The sequence below is a fragment of the Nasonia vitripennis genome (assembly GCF_009193385.2).
Source record: "Nasonia vitripennis strain AsymCx chromosome 3 unlocalized genomic scaffold, Nvit_psr_1.1 chr3_random0007, whole genome shotgun sequence".
Classification (NCBI taxonomy): domain Eukaryota; kingdom Metazoa; phylum Arthropoda; class Insecta; order Hymenoptera; family Pteromalidae; genus Nasonia; species Nasonia vitripennis.
Window position 1 is genome coordinate 1,114,181 of NW_022279626.1, and position 14,261 is coordinate 1,128,441.

Sequence of the window (14,261 nt, forward strand, 5' to 3'; positions counted from 1 at the left end):
GAATGTGCAATGGAATGTGATGTGATGAGGGCGAGATGGGAAGATGCGAGCTGCATGTGGAGAGTGAGAGAGTATTGACTAGGGCTCGATGTTGTCCTGTGCCAAGAAGTGGCGTTTGGCCAGTGTCTTAAAATGTGTGACAGAGTTTGTGTTCTGCAGATGAGGTGGTAGAGCGTTCCAAAGATATGAGGCGCTGACATGAAATGACTTCTGCAGCGTCTCTATTGCGAAGGGTGGTATGTCCAGGGGGGTCACCTCCCCCCTAACAGGGCGGAGTGCAACGTTGAAGTCGAAAAAGGCCATGATATAAGCTGAAGTGGCAGTGTTTAAGAGCTTCCTTAAGAAGCAGCTCATGAAGTATTTTCTACGTCCAGTGGTGGTGAGCCATTGCAACTCACGCCTGTAGGGGGAGATGTGCTCGTTCCTTCTTACACCATAGATGTAACGGATTCCCATGTTTACCAGTCTCTGTAGTTTGGTGTCTAGTTCTTGAGTCAGGTCGCAGTACACTAGTGAACAGTAGTCAATGATAGGGAATAATAATGCTTGCACAAGGTGCTTGTGCAGTCGATGATCAGTGCTCTTCCTAAAAAAATTGAGTCTGTACATTAGAGAATGGGCAAGTTAACACAATTGTGTGACGTGTTCTTTCCAGGTTAACTTAGAGTCGAGCACCAACCCTAGACTGCGCACAGTTGATAGGTATTCGACCCGGGCTCCCCCTATATTGATATAGGTATTGGCAAAAGTTGGCAAAGCGTTTATGTAGTTGGGAGAGCCCAGGACGATTGCCTGCGTTTTGCGAACGTTTAGTTTTAAATGATTCTGTGCAGCCCAGCCTGAAATCCTGTCGGCGTTAGCAGTCATCCTCTCGCAACAGGAGTCGAGCTCTTCCAGGTGGCATTGGCTGTAAATCTGCAAGTCATCCGCGTATATGAGATGAGATATGTCGGAGTCGAGGCAGAAGCTGATATCATTGATGTACAACGAGATCAGCAGAGCACCCAGGTCGGATCCCTGCGGTACCCCGGTATTGAGTGGGCGAAAGGAGGAAAGTTCCCCATTGTCACGAATGACAGCCTGCTCTCTGCCTGTTAGGTATGAGGCGATCAGCGGATGACTTGCTTAGCGAAGTCGAAAGAGAGAGAGAGAGAGAGAGAGAGTGAGAGCCGTCAGCGGACTGGACGTGGGCCTGAGTCTGAGGCCTGCCGTCTGCGGCGCGTCTGTGAGCTTGCCAGCATAAGCCCTGCGTGGCTAAATTATGCGCGGGAGGCACTACAGCCACCGCGTTGTTGGGAAGGGCTGGGCGAAATACAAAGTGCAAAAAACCATAACCATTGTGTGTGATTATTTTCCCCTCTCCTTAGCGTTCTCGCAAACGTGACGATCGCGCAAAATCCTACTTTTAAAGAAAAATCATAGCGCATGCCAGGCTCTAGGTGTTGCGCACCTGTGTTGGGAGGCACAGCGTCGCAGAGTATTTTGTAAGTTGGAAGGGGTACCCTGAAAAATTTCATTCTTGGGTGTCTGCTAAAGAACTCGTAAATCTTCGAAACAATGATGATGATGACGGATGAATTTTATATGGTTTTGTCCAGTATTAGCAGTAAATATGTTTACTCCAAGAACACTGCCAATCGCTTTACCACACAACTCTCCCAAAATTTCTGTCTGCACGGGAATTGGTGCGTCGGTTTCACCGAAATTCAAATACCTCTTACCTTTTAACACACATCAATGAAGGAGAGAAGAGAGAGGGAGTCGTCTGTGTAACGAGAAAACCCACATGCGCTATTTACACTAACAATAAGTAACGCAATGATGATGATGATCGTGATGACGATAATGATGATTATCAGAAGACTTTTAGTCAAATAAAATGCAGCCGTTATGACAGCCTTCATACTCTTTTGAGCGAGATAAATAATCTCGACGATGTGGAAGATCATCTTATATTTGAGATTCCGTATGGCGGCTATATTCAAGTCAAATGCACCTGCACTGAGGATAAGTTCGCTGGATGTACTCATTCTTTCTATCTGAAAAGTTGTGTGAAATATTAGGCTTTAAAAGTGGTGAATTATTAACTTGTGATGGTAAAAAAGACAGCTACATTATCGGCAATAGACCAGCAAATCTTGCAAATGGTTTATCGAGCGTGCTGATGGTTACTAGCAGTATTTGTCAGCTTTACGTGACAGGTGATGTTTGTTCACGACTGCTACGTGCTGTGACTCTTCAGTTACATGATTATGCTTACGGTAGAACGCAAATTCAGAACTTTACCTAACTAATGTATCTGCCCCTGCTGTCCTCGTCTTTTCAGTCAATCGAGATAGATATAAGAGGCGAGCATGGACATTCTGTCCCATTTGACTACGGTGTGTTGACGGTGACACTTCAGTTTAAGCGCACAAATTAAAAGTGCCTGACTACAGTATTTTTCTTGCCAACCAAATCGGCTGTGGTGACGGTGGATCAGACTGACGCGGGCATTAGTAGTTATTTGAAAGGTTTATTTCGCACTGCTTTACCTTTTGTTAGACGTGGGGCTAAATCTGTCGGTAAAGAGTCTGCTCGTGCTAGTGCAAAGATCATGGATGATGTGGTGAATGAGAACAGGCCTTTTAGAGAAGTGTTAAGTAAGCGCGTGCGCGAAAGTGGGAATAATCTCAAACGCAAAGCTGAACAAATAATAAATAAATTCATGGCAACGGATGAACAGGAGGGGGGAGAGGTAGGGGTGGTAAGAAAAAGAAAGTTAAATATAAGAAGGCACAAATGACATAAAATCGCAGTCAGACTGGTCGTGGAGCTGGTAGGAGCCTGAGAATTACGCAGAAAAAGAAGAAGAAGAGAAAAAAATCTACAACTAAAGCAGCATCGTCAGCAGTAGCTAAGGATATCTTTGCCAACTAAAAGGCTTACTTTTTGAACGGTATACCTACTCACTATACCAGCTAGAAAAAAACATGACTTTTCTACACACTGACTCTTGTGACTCCTTGAAGTCGGAGTTATCACTCTTTGAATTGCCGTCAACACAGACGGTAATTGAGAGTTCTCATTGGGTGCAGTATAAGCCAATCTCGTCACTCACTGATTAAGCACCAATAGAATTTACGATCCTTGGCAACTGTAAATATCTAGATTTAGCGCATACAATGCTGAGTCTACGTGTGAATGTAACGCCGACGAAGCCATTAGAGAAGGATGCGTCAGTACCAGTCGTCGGCCCTGTGAATAATTTTATGCATTCGCTGTTGAATCAGGTGGATGTATTTTTAAAATATAAGCCCTGCTTGATGTTTTTCTAAAACCAGTAACAACATCAAATAACGCCTACGCTTACATATCGTACATTCAGACGTTATTAAATTACGGAGCAGTAGCAAAAAACTTACACTTGAGCAGCATCTTGTGGTATTATGACACGGCCGGTGAAATGAATAACACTGATGTCGGTAATGCAATTTTCTTTAGACGACAAGCAGCTATGACAAATAATAAAATTGATTTATTGGGCTACTTACACGTGGATTTGCTAAATATGGATAGACTACTACTTGGTGGTGTTGACGTACGTGTACGTCGTGTGCGTTCTTGTGACACCGTCTGTCTAATGGATCCCGATTTTCCGTATACTGTACACATAACCGAGGCGACACTTTTTGTTCACCGTGTAAGGGTCAATCCGGGCATTTCAATGGCTCACGAAAAAATGCTTTCTAAAGTCACAGCAAAATATCCGCTTACACGGATAGAGGTGAAAAACGTAACCCTGAACAGTGACGTACATGGTCAGACGATAGATAATGTCATACTGGGTCAATTGCCGAAAAGAATCATAATTGGATTTATTGAAAATAAGGCTTATAACGGCGATACAATATTTAATCCGTTCAATTTCAGAAATTTCAATATTAATTTCTTGTGTTTGTTTATGGACGGTGTACGAGTCCCATCAAAACCACTGCAGCCTGACTCCAAAAAAACAAAGATGTATGTGCATGCCTATCACACACTCTTCTCAAGTACGGGGGTATACTCGGGTATATAAGGAGCCCCGGAGCCAGCAGCAGAGCATATTAATGATCTGGATCTCAACTGAGTAACGTGCGAATGGTAGTACTCGCTGCTTGCTCCGGTCTCCACCATACTTAGTAGTCCATGAGCCTCAGGATCTCGAAGAGTATGTATGCAGTCCACTCCATATCCTATAGGCTGAGATCCAGTATCGCTTACAAATAACTATCAAAGGAATAAATGAATAACTCTTTACAAAATATAAATAATTTTGACCCTTTATTAGTAGGCCCTCTCCCATCCCACCTTCAGTTGCGTCATTGGTGCAGGATGGTAGTACCCTGTTCTTAGGTGGCGTATTTGGTCGTAGATTCATGATGAGATGGCAGTACCTCACACATCAGTCTAATAGCTGCGTGGTTTACCTAAATGTGCGGGGCGTGCGTAGTGGATAGACCCTACTCACCTCCTTCAACACACGAGCAGCTCTCCTCAGGTGGGTCTCCCACGTCAGAGGATAGGGAAGGATTTTGTCCACTCAACAGATATTACCGGGTGGATCAAAGTTTATTATCGTTCTTCGAATGTGCTTGTCTCCTGAATTACTAACCTCGGATCACGAATTCCTCGCGTTCGTGTTCTAACCCTTCGCGGACCGTTTCAAGCTGGACAAAAGAGATATCGCGATAGCCAGACTCAGGACAGCCAGACTTCTACCACTACCAAGTATCGCTGTCATCAAATTCTACCCATGGTATTCAGCTTGAACAACTCTTATGGAAAATTATTTACATTGGGCTGGAAAATCGACCGATACTTCCAGGCGTACAGTGATGAGAATATGCTGGATCAACAAATCACCTTTTCTGGATTTTTCATCAGATTCATGATCAGCTACTCCGATCGAGCATTTGAATTACTGGAGAACGATGAGACGTCATTACGCAAAGACTCTGGTGAGTCTAGGACGAAAAAAGTGCGTAAGCCTTCACTAGTCGCTTGTAGATAAGATCAATTATTATTAAAAGATAAAAATATATATTTAGCTTTAGAAGATATTTATATCATCATATAGGAGTTTGTTAATTTACATTTATATAACCTAGTCGCATACTTAAATAGAACTTTATATAAGGATACATAACTATAATTGTATTTAGTTTAAGAGTTTTGAATAAATATAATCGTTAAACATATATAAATATTTCTACTTACTTACCTGTGTACTTTATCCAACACTACTTATCCCAGTCATCCTTCATACTCGTTGTAGTTAAAAGCTAGATTTTAAGTTGATCCATAAGTGTATTAAAACACACACACACACACATACACGCACACAAACAAACAAACATGCGCGCGTGCGCGCTCACGCACACGAACCCAACATTTAGGAATTCATTTTACAGTGTAGTCGTGGCTCAGTGGTAAAATGCCTGTCTCGAACTCCGAGGAATGAAGATTCAAGTCCTGGTCTCGCTACATTTTTTTATTTTTTTTACCCCAAAACCATCTCTTAAATCAAGATACTGTTGAGGAGTAGGGGACCTCTATTCGCAAGGGATGGGTAATATGCTGAGTACGTTTAGAGGAGGGCAGTGGTGGTGGTGGAAACACCCCACACCATACATCAGTCGTTCGTGGATCGTCGGGGTGTCAATACCTTAACAAGTAAGTCACTCCATCACTCCCCACAGTGCCTTGAAAAACTTAAGACACCTTGGATAGGCAGAGAAGAGGAAGGGGTTCTCTCGAAAGTGTTGCGAAAAATCAGAGGCACTTTGGATAAAAAGAGGGAGAGTGAGGGTGTTCAAAGTACAAATGGCACCATGGGGAGTAAATATTTTTTACTTTGACCTTGACCTCTCGCTGACTCGTGGTGGGGGGTCAAGATCAGTTTTGTTTACTTTCTCTATGGTGCCGGGTATTACTATTGTCGTACGTGATCCATTATTCATCTGCCGTAATTCTTTGTTTAAAAAATGGCTTGCTTTCGTTTTGTTTTAGCAGGGATTCACTAATGAAAACTCGGTCTTTTAAATTTTTTGACGTTAATTCGTGTGGAACCCAAGTATCTAGCTTCTTTTTGTATCCAGTCTTATGTAAATAGTTCAAAACAGATTTATGGTTGATGTTTAGTTTCATAGCGATGCCGCGAGATGAAATATGTCGGCCTGTCTCGATTATTTCAAAAAGTTCATCGACTTTTTAAACGGTTGGCCGATTAGGGCGAGGTTCATCTTTAAAATCGAAGTTTCCGGAACGAAATCGAGTAAACCAATTCTGACACTGGCTTTCACTTAAGCACTTATGACCATAAACACTGCAAAATTTTCGATGAGCCTACGCTGTATTTTTTCATTTTCGGATGTAGAAAAGCAAAACGTGACGAAAATGGCCTTCTGGAATCTCCATTGTCAAAATGCAATAATTTATAATGCAAGAATCATTAAACGAATGACGCTACTTTGTACTCTAGAATATTGTATAGACTATAAACTTTCAGGCATCGCTGTGCCGGGACCGCTGGCGCGAGCTGTTGGTGAGCACGCAGCTACGTGTGTGCGTGTCCGAGAGTAGAGAGAGGGGACCGCGTTGGTTCGGCCGACGACGCCGCGGTAAGCGCGTGGTGCTCGCGATTATACGTACGGGAGAGAGAGAGAGAGAGAGAGAGAGAGAGAGAGAGAGAGAGAGAGAGAGAGAGAGCGCCGGCCGTGTAGCTACTCGAGCGGGTTGCGCCGAGCCGAAATACGGGTGTGTGAGAGAGAGCAGACGGGTCAGACTGCGCGACGTCAGAGGCGAGAGCTTCGAGGCGCGCGCGTGTATATGAGAGTAGAGGTGTGACGGCGAGACCTGCGTGGCTACTGTGCGTGGGCGGCTACGGCCACCACGTTATAGGGAAGGGCTGGGCCAAATATACGTGCAATATAACTTAATAGCTTGTGTAATTACTTCTTCCTTCTTTTCCCACGTTCTCCCAAACGTCGGCGATTACGCTAAATCCCGCGATTAATGAAAAATCTTGGCGCGTACGAGGCGTCAAGGGTTGCGCACCTGTACTGGGAGGCATAGCGTCGCAATTATATTATAACGACTTGACTCCCGTGCACTCGTTATGTCCCTCTCTCTCACATTACATTTAAACATATATATATATATATATATATATATATATATATATATATATATATATATATATATATATATATATATATATATATATATATCAATAATATGTATCTTAATAAAATATATAATTCTAGCAGAAAGGTAAGTGAGAGAGCAGAGCCCTGCGAACGCGCGGAAAGAGAGCCACGTGCGTGTGTGCGCATGTCACCAAGAGTAAGAGTGAGAGAGTGGGGGACAAAGCCCGCACTACCCATGCTGCCGCGATCCGAGCCGCGACATTTAACGTTCTACCGCCGAGCCAAATAGTCGCGTTTTTCGAAAAGCCTTCTAGCATTGTAAGCCGCGTGCCTGCAAGTCCTAAAGGATTGTTGCTGCTCCGAAGGCGAGTTCCTGGTGTGTCGCCAGGTGGAAGAGCTTCTCATAGAAGCCGGTCCCGCGTATCGGTCACGAGACGTGCTGTTGATTGCCGCTCGTCCTGCCGCTGCACCCGGCCACACAAGAAATATTATATTGTGCAACTAAGAGGGGGGGGGGGGCTATTTCTAACAAAGGTGAGATTTGAGGACGAGTTGGAGTCGAGAGCACCGCAGGCTCCCGAGACGGAGACGAGAGACCTGTTTTCACGCATATAGAGTGAATGGTAAGTTGCGCATTTTGAGTCGTAAGCTACTCGGTAACGGGAAGGAATATAGCCATTTCCTTACGCACGCTAGAAATAAACAGCTTGTCATTTACTTTAGATGCATTGAAACAGGTCTTTTTATGCACGTGTTAAGAAAAATTCTTAATCTGCTCTGATTAGAAATCTAACACATGACCCTTCAAGCAACCATGCATTCAAACTTACTAATTAACGTGCGGTCGCTTGAAAAGGCCTTTATTATTTATTCTAGAAGACTACATATCCTGAACTTAAATTTTGAATTAAGTTAAATTTGATTATAGGACAATAACAACTTATGTGCTTTTTCAAACCCAGAGCTTGATATGATAAGTAAAGATATAAAGGAATTAATTCAAGAAAAACATGGCTTGGAACAAGATATTTCACAAAAAGAAGCTGATATCAAAATTAAAAATGGAGAAATTAAAAGTCTTCAAAGCGAACTGGATACTCTAGCAGCAACCTTGAAACAGCTTGATAATCAAAAAGTAGAGGCACAAAAAAGATTAAATGACCTTCAAACTCAGGTATTTTGTTCTTATTTATACAAAAAATTACTTTTCATATAAATTGCAGGTTTTGCTTATTATATACTAGCAAAACTCAGTGTGTTCTGCGCGCTCAATATTCTATTTACATACGGTATATTTGAAATTACTCTTTAATAATTCCTTATTTGTATATAATATTTTTTTAAATTTTTTATTTAAGGAACACCAATTGAATTAAAAAAATTAATATGTTCTAGGAAATAATAAATGTAAATTATGTATTACATATATAATTCTTTATAAACGTAGTTTTTAACCTGTAAGTTTTGTCTTTGATGATCACCTAAGTAAATTGTTATTGAATTCCAAGATCTAACCCTTGACATTGCTACATATAATTGGCCATGATTAAAAACGTCTCTTAGAAGGTCAATGGCGATTTTTTCAAATGTTTGACCTTGAGATTTATTAATAGTCATTGCAAAAGCCTACTTAATAGGAAATTGTCTTCTTTTAAAAGAAAAAGGAGATATATGTTTTCACAGTATAATGTAATACGATTTAAAAATACAATATCATTAGCCTTATCTCCCGTCAAAATTTTGCATTTCAATAAGTAATTAGAAAAATCTATTACTCGCAATCGAGTCCCATTGCACAAGCCTTCATTAATACTTATATTTCTTATAAGCATAACAATACAATTTTTGCGTAAACGTAATTCATAGGGAGGCAAATTGGATAGAGTTAAAAAATTCAAATATTCTGGTAAAATTATTTCATTTAATTCTCCGTTATCACAATTTTCAGTACTATCTATACCAGTATAGACATGTTCTGCATTGATATCTAGAAGAGCAGTAACTTGTTTATTAACATCATCAACGTCAATATTTCAAGCGGATAAAATAGCACATTTACTCATTTCTTAAAATTTTGATTCTGCGATAAAGTTGCCAAATATATGATGAGCTATATTACTATTGGGTTCCATAATGCATTGTTGGGGTAGAGTTAAGTTATCGTTTGTATCGTTTAACGTTCCATCACCAACTAATATCAAAAAATTTGCAAAATCGACTTCATTTGGCAAAACTCTCATATTAGCAGTAAGATTATACGTTATAAAATGTTTCCACGAATCGCTATATTTAATCGAAAGACTTGTTTCACTTCTTGTTCCTCTGACTTTAACAGGAAGAAGTTGTCGAAAGTCTCCACCTAAAATAATAATCTTGCCACCAAAAGGTAAATCATTGTTCATGACAGATTTTAATGTTCTATTAACTATTTCTAAAGCATATTTGGGAGCCATACGTGCTTCGTCCCAAATAAAAACTTTAGTTTCTCTTAAAAAAGTGCCTTCTTTAGACTGTACTTTAATACTTGATGATGAATCATTAAATAATGGAACTGGAAGTCCAAACGTTTTATGTACTGTCTTGCCATTTGGTAGTAAAGTTGCAGCAATACCAGTAAACGCCATCGAACAAACTTTAATATTTTTAGCTGACAGTAAATTGTATACAGTTGTGTAAATGAACGTTTTTCCGGAACCTTCCGGTCCATTTATGTATATACAATTATCAGTTGTGTAATGGTTAGTATTTGCAGTTTGCAAAATGGTGTCAACTATTTGTTTTTGTTGTTCGTTTAATTGTCTATATTGTTGTTGACCCAGTTGTAACATATCTTCTAATTGAACGTTGTTAATTTCAGATAACGTATTAATTTATTTTACAGTTTCTTGTACTGTTTGTTCCATAGTAGGAAAATCAGATAAACTTCGACCTTCATTGCATAACAAAGTATTAATATGAGCATATGCAAGTTGATGACTGATATCAATAGAATGTGTACGCGAAAAATCTTCGGACATAGCATTTTTATATTTATTCCATAATTCTTCAGGATTGATGGGATTGCAGTGTATTAAAATTCTAACAAATAATTGACGAAGTCGTCGTGTCATCATCCATACAGTTGCTTCTTCCATTGCTCTTGTCCACTCTTCATCATCTTCAATAAGTCCTAATGCTAAAAAGGTTGCTGTAAACGTAGGTTGTAAAATACCATCGACTGTCCTTAAGTCATTAAAACTTGTAGCTCCTCTGACATGTAATAATAATAATCGCAAATGAAATAATTCTAATTGAGTAGGGATAACAGAGTAAATGCGTCAAATGCAATTAAAATGTTTATTACGTATAAACCATTTAGATACCGTTACACCGTCAACCTTTTGTTTTTTGTAAGTAAAAAATGATGGAATATTTTTGTACAAATATTGACGCGCATCAATATTTTCTAAATTTAATTTAAAATAATCTAGTAACATATTACTTGCTTGTGCTAAATTTTCGGGGAGATCAATAGTATTATTAGAAACTATCACGCTATGCAGATTCGGTAAATGCACTGGCATTCGAACAATAGCATGACTTTTATCTTGCAAAGCTTTACAGAGTATCCTATAACATGCTTCAACTGGGCCAACATATCGAGTTTCTATAATATCTTTAATTTCATCATGATTGATAAAACTTCCATCGATACGTTCTCCGATAATAACAGTAGCTGCATCATGTCCTTTATAAACATATTTATATAAATATTTGACTGATTGAATGCTAGCCACAATTTCAACTTTAATGTGACAATTAAATATTTCTAATAATGTCGGGCAATATGGTACAACCCATCTGTTATCAAGTATGTGACCGTTTGGTAATTCGTGAGTAATATCATTTCTCCTACGGTAATTGGGATAACCATTTTCATCCATATTTCTTTCATTATTATAACGTTTGGGAAATTTTTTAGAGCATTTGTTGTCTACCATACACCAGCTGCCACACGGTCCATGAATCATATTCTTTATAAAAATTGCATGCAATCTAGGGTTTTTTGCAATGTCTGAAATTTCAGCTGATATGAATTTATCAACTATATTAGGAGTAGTTATTTTATATGGATGCGTCAATGTGATTAATAAATGAAATAAACAAAAATATTTTTTCTTAAGAATAAAGTCAAGCAAACGATTTTTTTTAAGATGAAAGACGCGAGCTACAATATCAAGTCTATCACAAGGTTCTTGTCGAGGTAATAAGTTCTCTTGAATTTCTGGCCATTTAGGATTACATGTCATGGTAAGAAAAATATCTGGTTTACCTTTGTCATTTACTAAAGCCATTGCATCTTGATAACATTGTGCCATATGGCGAGGAGAACCAATAAATGTAGATGGTAAAATAATAGTTTTTCCAACTTGGCCATTAATTCCATTCGCTGAATTTTCCAAGTAATCATGTAATCCTTGATAATTTACCTACCTTAATTTCATTTTGATGATCTTTGCAAAATTGAATTCTTTTTCAATCTTTACGTAAGAGTCAACAACCCATTGCTGAAATAATTTACGTCCAAAAAGGAGAGGATTAAATTCAGAATCTCTAATAGCAATTTTATATTTAGTATAAGCCATTCGTGTTACTCGTCGATTATTATCGTTGTTGTTAGTACGAATTCGTTCTAAATTTCGATGCCAGCCTAATGTTCCATAAGGGTAAAAGAGAGGGTATATCCATGGTTCAACATTTGGATCCATCGAGCTGACACATTGTAATGATTTAGTACGCGTGTTTTTGATCCTAACAAATGATTCCGGAATTTCTCCATCAGCTGTTGTAGAAAAAATAGCAGCTACCTCATTTGTACGTTGAATATTATATCTTCGTCTATCAGTACCTGGTTTCAAAGAAAATAATAGTTGCAATTCTGGTTCATTTTCTCCTACATTCAATAACAAACGTTGATTGATCTTCCAATTCTTGTATCATCATAGCATAAGATTTAGTAAACGTGTTGTTCTTCCTAATACTTGTATCTAAAATAGTGATTGTAGTTTGGTCAATGAGTGGGTCTTGATTCGTTGTGACGTCGATAGCTTCGTCTTAATCGACAAAAAGCAATTGTCCATATGTCGGATTTTCATTTTCTATTGGATATAAAGCTGTATTGTGTAAATGTTTCCTTTTTGGCAAGTGTGAATGTATCAATAAATGCCAAATTATATTCGAAAATCGTAAAAGATGGATGTTTATATGAGACATTTCGCAAATCAAAAATGAGGGCAAATAATTAATTTTACTAAAAGATAACAGATTTGCCCGCATAGATAAATTTGAAGTGGAAAGAGAGAATCAGAAAAAATTAACAATTTGTAATATTGTCCAAACACAAAAATGTCTAAGTAAACATTATAGTGTTTTACAAATATAGTCAACGAAATTGAAGAGAATCCTACCGTTATAGATACTACGGATATTAAAAGTATTTGTATTTCCATGAAAGTTCTTCGAAATATGTACATCTTGCCATTACCAAATATGTTACATTACTAATATCAGAAGAGCATTGTATATAGATGAAATATATTTTGTAATAAAAAACATACAAACTTACCAAATACTTATTTAGTACTCCGAACTGCAAATAAACTTCCTGATACTCTTTCTCTCTCTCTCTCTCTCTCTCTCTCTCTCTCTCTCTCTCTCTCTCTCTCTCTCTCTCTCTCTCTCTCTCTCTCTCTATCAATTAAAATTTTTATTCTTATTGTACACTTTTTTAAAAGTTATTAAAATCAGCAATTTACACATTTTAAAAATATATAAATAATAATATAAATAATATTCAAAAATATTCTATTAATCTTTGCGCACGATAAAATTTATCACTAAATATCAACAGTCTTTTTGAATAAGTAGTACGAAATAGCAAACGCGAACAATCTAGCATTATAATAATTATAATAATAATAATAATAATAATAATGTTTAAAAAGTTTATTCAATTATAGAAAATATAAATCCGAAACATAATATTTCAAAGTAATAAAAGGTTACATGATTTTTATCTAAAAATCATCTGCTAATCAAATACGAAATTGGCACGATTTTTCCTTGAAAATCATCTAGAAATGAACTGATTTTCACTAAAGCTATTTCAGCAGGGGTAAGAGAGTATCTAAGTGTAGATTGATGCGAAGATGATAATAAAGAGCTGTTACCAATAGAATTGTTAAATTCACTCACGCCAAATGGCCTATTGCCACATAAGTTACGTTTGAAAGTAGGTGGTGTAATTATTTTGCTGAGAAATTTAAATTTAAATGATGGGCTTTGTAATGATAATCGATTAATAGTAAGGAAAATGATGCAATTCAGTATACAGGCAGAAAAATATGCGGTAAACAATTTGGTAAAGTTTTTTTAATACCACGGATTGATTTGACTTCTTCAAAAGAAGAAATTCCTTTTGTACATACGAATTTTTTAGTTAAAATATGTTGTATAGACTGTACTTGGTATAAGGACGGGCTGCGCGAGTATACAAATAATTATTTAAATTAAAAGAAACTAGCTTTCGGCTCAAGAGCCTCATGTTACTAGAGTTAAACGCAGATTGCAAGATCCAAGTATGTCCCACGCAACTCGTCGGCACGGACACGTATTTGTACGCGGACGGTATTCTGTCCGCGCTGGCTGCTAAAGCGGACAGGTTAGTTTCGCGCGGACGTTGTTGGTGTAGTATCACGCTGTAGTATCGCGGACTAGGAAATGTTGCTTGCCCTTTCATTGTGTGGCTTATGGTGTAGACAGCAAGTGTATTTTCTCCTTCTATTCTCATCTCAATGGTTTTAGGTTGTTTTATGGATGTTATTGATTATTAATAATAATTATAGACTGATTAATTGTTATTGTTTTTGTTTTATTGGAGACAACCCAGAACTCAGCAGATGTTACAGTTTCGTATAATTTGGTTATTATAGTGTTGTTGTTATTGCGTTGTGCAGTGGCTTATTTGTAATTACGTTTAACGCTTGTATAATTGAACTTAACTTATAATATATTTATATATTCGCTCTCTATTGTGACCTGGATACTAGA

General features: G+C 38.0%; 1 protein-coding gene across 1 annotated transcript in view; it reads left to right on the top strand.

Annotated features, from left to right (window-relative positions):
- The window catches only part of LOC103316526 (epidermal growth factor receptor substrate 15-like 1), a 480,491-nt gene that overhangs the window by 319,257 nt on the left and 146,973 nt on the right, over nucleotides 1-14,261 (top strand). Inside the window, exon 8 of the mRNA XM_031926044.1 lies at nucleotides 8,101-8,346. Coding sequence (XP_031781904.1) covers nucleotides 8,101-8,346 — 246 coding nt within the window. The remainder of the gene's footprint in view (nucleotides 1-8,100; nucleotides 8,347-14,261) is intronic.